General features: G+C 36.3%; 1 protein-coding gene across 1 annotated transcript; it reads left to right on the top strand.

The window, feature by feature from the left end:
• Positions 1 to 330: 330 nt before the first annotated feature.
• On the top strand, positions 331 to 2,954 carry LOC143603888 (ricin B-like lectin R40G3). Its single transcript, XM_077080552.1, has 4 exons — positions 331 to 561; positions 1,493 to 1,615; positions 2,400 to 2,628; positions 2,792 to 2,954. Coding segments are annotated over exons 1-4 (570 nt in total). The 5' UTR covers positions 331 to 345; the 3' UTR covers positions 2,794 to 2,954.
• The last annotated feature ends 462 nt before the right edge of the window (positions 2,955 to 3,416 follow it).

Raw genomic sequence — 3,416 nt, 5'->3', positions numbered from 1 at the left:
GTCTCCAATCTAATCGTACGGTGTCTCTCTTCTATCTTAAAGACTTAAAGACGGATAGTTCAAATTTTGTATAGTGTAGACAAGTACGTTAGTTAAACTTAGTCCCCACCGACAAACGTAGAACACTAGAAGTCTTATTATACCATCTAGAAGATAGAGAAACCTAAATCCAACACAATCATTGTTTTTTAAGTGTTACCACGTGGCCACATCATGACAAAACAAAACAATAATGACACCATCATGGGTACCAATATTCCCACCGTCCAAAATATTAATATCTTTCAACTCCTACTATTTAAACCACCTACCACCTCTTTCAACTTTCAACTACCTAACCACAATATGAATCACCACCACCAGTCTCACCACCACCAACCACCACAACCGGTTCACCATGCTGAACCGGTCCACCATGTGAACACCACCCACCACACTCCTGTGTACACTGATAATAAACCCACTGTTAGGTTTTTTTGCAAGGCTAAACCTGATTACTCACTCACTATCCGTAATGGTGAAGCTGTTCTTGCTCCGACCAACCCGTCCGACCATCATCAGGTATTATCTTATTGTTTGAATTCACTAGGAGTGCAAACGCCATGAGATCGGATCGATAAAAAGATCAAAACAAGCCAAGCCTTAAATAAAATCGTTTAGTTGTTGAGCCCGATCTCATGCCTTATAAGACCGTCCCTGAGAATCCTTGAAAATCCGGCGGCCCCAGGTAGAGTAGAAAAATTGGGGCCTCAAATATATTTAAAATTAAAAACCTTTAAAAATATATAAAAATAATTTTAGTCCTTGGAGGAGTGGGCCCTAGGTAATCGTTATCCGAAATATTTTTAAAAGTAGTTCTTTAGGGCGTGTTTGGGATTCCTTATTTTACCTCCTTATAATTTTTTATTAAGTTAATAAGTTACAACATTGTGACTTAAGAAACTTTTTCTCTAACAATATAAGCAATCTCAAACACCTTATTAATTTTCAAAAGTTGTTATGAGTTGGTGAAAATAAGCAATCCCAAACACCCCATTAATTTATTTTTTATAATAATTATTTTTTTTTGGATATCCGGTTCACTATCCGAGCTTCGGATATCATAAATTTTGGATTCGGGTAGTGAAATCCACTGTCCGAAACGCCCGGATATCCGACTGTGAACTTACTTCACACTGCACACGATGACACGAACTCTCAAGCAGAGGTTATGCTTGTTTAGATTTTTCTCAAAAATATATAAATATGTATATGTATGTACATTATTAAATAGTAAATTAGTCGAGCCTGAGTTAAACTCGAGCTTGAAAAACCACTCATGAGCTTTATAAAAAGAGTGAAAGAAGATGAGCTGATCTCGAGCCGGATCGAGCTCTCATAAGTCAGAATGAGCCGAGCTCGGCTCGTTTACCCCCTAGAACTCACAACTAATATCTAGAAAACTTTTTGATTTCATATGAAAGATTGAGCTAATATTTGAATTGTTACACAGCACTGGATAAAGGAAGAGAAATTTAGCACAAGAGTGAAGGATGAAGAGGGTTTCCCCTCTTTTGCTTTGGTCAACAAAGCTACCGGACAGGCGCTCAAACACGCCACCGGTGCTGAGAAGCCGGTACGAACTCATATACAGTCATAAGTCCATTTGATTTGAATATGATCTTTAAATTATAATATGCTTAGGGGTTTTATCTTTTCCAGTTGTAGCAGTGATTAGTTTGTAGTGTTAGTATAGTGTTCTTGTTCGGTTACAACTAGTTAACTTTGAATGTGAAATAAATAGAAAGAACTTAAAAAGTGATATGGTATAGAGTAATTTTATTAATTAAGGAAAATTATAACGGAAAATCTTCAAAATAGTCAAGTTGATCAAGTTGTTTATAAAAAAGTCGCCGCGTTGTGTTTTAAAAAAAATAATCAAATCTAAAAAGACCCATTCAAAGATTGACACCTCAGATCGTTTGCTAGAGATCGAAACACCCTTGCACATGCCTAGAATAACAAAAAATAAAAATAACATTTGAGTCAACACAATATCCAACCAACATCTTACATGTGGACTATCTCGGCTACATGAGAGCCAACAAACACCTTAGTTGACTACATAGGAGTCAGGGCTAGCTCTTGTGTAGCCAAAAAATTGGTAGCCCGGCTCTCTCTAACTTTGGCGGAGCTGGCTCTTGTGTAGTCGGAAACTTGGTGATCTGGCTCTCTCCTAGACGTAGAAGAGACAACTTGTCTATAGCCGAGAAAAATATTAGTGAGGCCACGTGTATGATGTTGCTTAATTGGTGAATAATATATTTTTATTAGTCACAAATTGATTCTAATCACTTCAAAGTCCCAATTCCAAAACACCCCCTTATCATACAAACATGTATATGTGAATGTTTGTGCAGATTCAGCTGGTGGACTACAATCCGGATAAGCTGGATGAATCGGTTCTTTGGACCCAAAGCAAGGATCTAGGCGATGGCTTTCACGCAGTAAGGATGGTTAATCATATCAAGCTCAATGTAGACGCCTGGCATGGCGATAAAGATCATGGTGGTGTTCGTGACGGCACCAAAGTTTATCTCTATAAGTGGACAAAGGGCGATAATCAGAGATGGACTACCGCGCCTTTCTGTAAGTGTTTCTTGACACATTTAAAGATTTTTGAAAGTTTGTCAACCCAACCGATTTGTTTTATTTATATGAAAAAAAAAGTTAAATGTTTTGACTCGTTACCCAACCTGATAGTTTCCGTTTGAATCAATGTTTTGATCATCTGATTATATTTTGTGTGCAGGAGGTATATCCATGGCTAGAAGTTACTATGTGAGTTTTTATGTGTGTTGATGTGGGTGCTTTGTTCATGGTCATGATGATACTAATATGTTTGCTTAAATAATAATGTTTTCAAATATTATGATATGATGATGATGATGGATGTTGATGATGATATATATGTCTTTTGAATAAAAGCAATTTTATTTAGGTTTATATTTTTGTTTAAACGTCCAATAAAATATATTAATAACAGGTCAAGTGAGACGCTAGCCAAATAATTATATCCACCAAACATATAGATACACCGCTCTATACAACCCATCAAACAAATTTAAACTGGAGAACAACTCCCAGCCTATTGCATACTAAAACGTCTCCAAACTTTCCAAGAAATATTTGATGAACTCGATCTACTTTTAATCCAAAGTAAACCGGGAGTATTAATGTCCCACCAAGTCAACTAACTGAACGGGATTACAATTGAACCCCAAGTCATTCTTCGCCTTCTACGATATAGATGCAATCCCTTCCTTTTTCCAGCAAATTGTGTGTGTGTTTATATTCCTAATTAATTTAATGTTTTTAAATGCGAATTCACTCTTTATTTTTCTTATATTATAAAGTTATGTTTTTTTAACGGACAA

The sequence above is a fragment of the Bidens hawaiensis genome, unplaced genomic scaffold (genome assembly GCF_021521415.1).
Source record: "Bidens hawaiensis isolate Kalapana, Puna unplaced genomic scaffold, B.hawaiensis_p1.1 tig00063316_1, whole genome shotgun sequence".
Classification (NCBI taxonomy): domain Eukaryota; kingdom Viridiplantae; phylum Streptophyta; class Magnoliopsida; order Asterales; family Asteraceae; genus Bidens; species Bidens hawaiensis.
The sequence above is the reverse complement of the archived record's forward strand: the minus strand, read 5'-3'. Positions and strand labels throughout refer to the sequence as shown.

Bases quoted from the DNA above. Each gene is read 5' to 3' on its own strand.
- LOC143603888 (XM_077080552.1), top strand. From the start codon at position 346: ATGAATCACCACCACCAGTCTCACCACCACCAACCACCACAACCGGTT. The intron at 562-1,492 runs GTATTATCTTAT...ATTGTTACACAG, and splicing joins ACCCGTCCGACCATCATCAG to CACTGGATAAAGGAAGAGAA. The intron at 1,616-2,399 runs GTACGAACTCAT...ATGTTTGTGCAG, and splicing joins CCACCGGTGCTGAGAAGCCG to ATTCAGCTGGTGGACTACAA.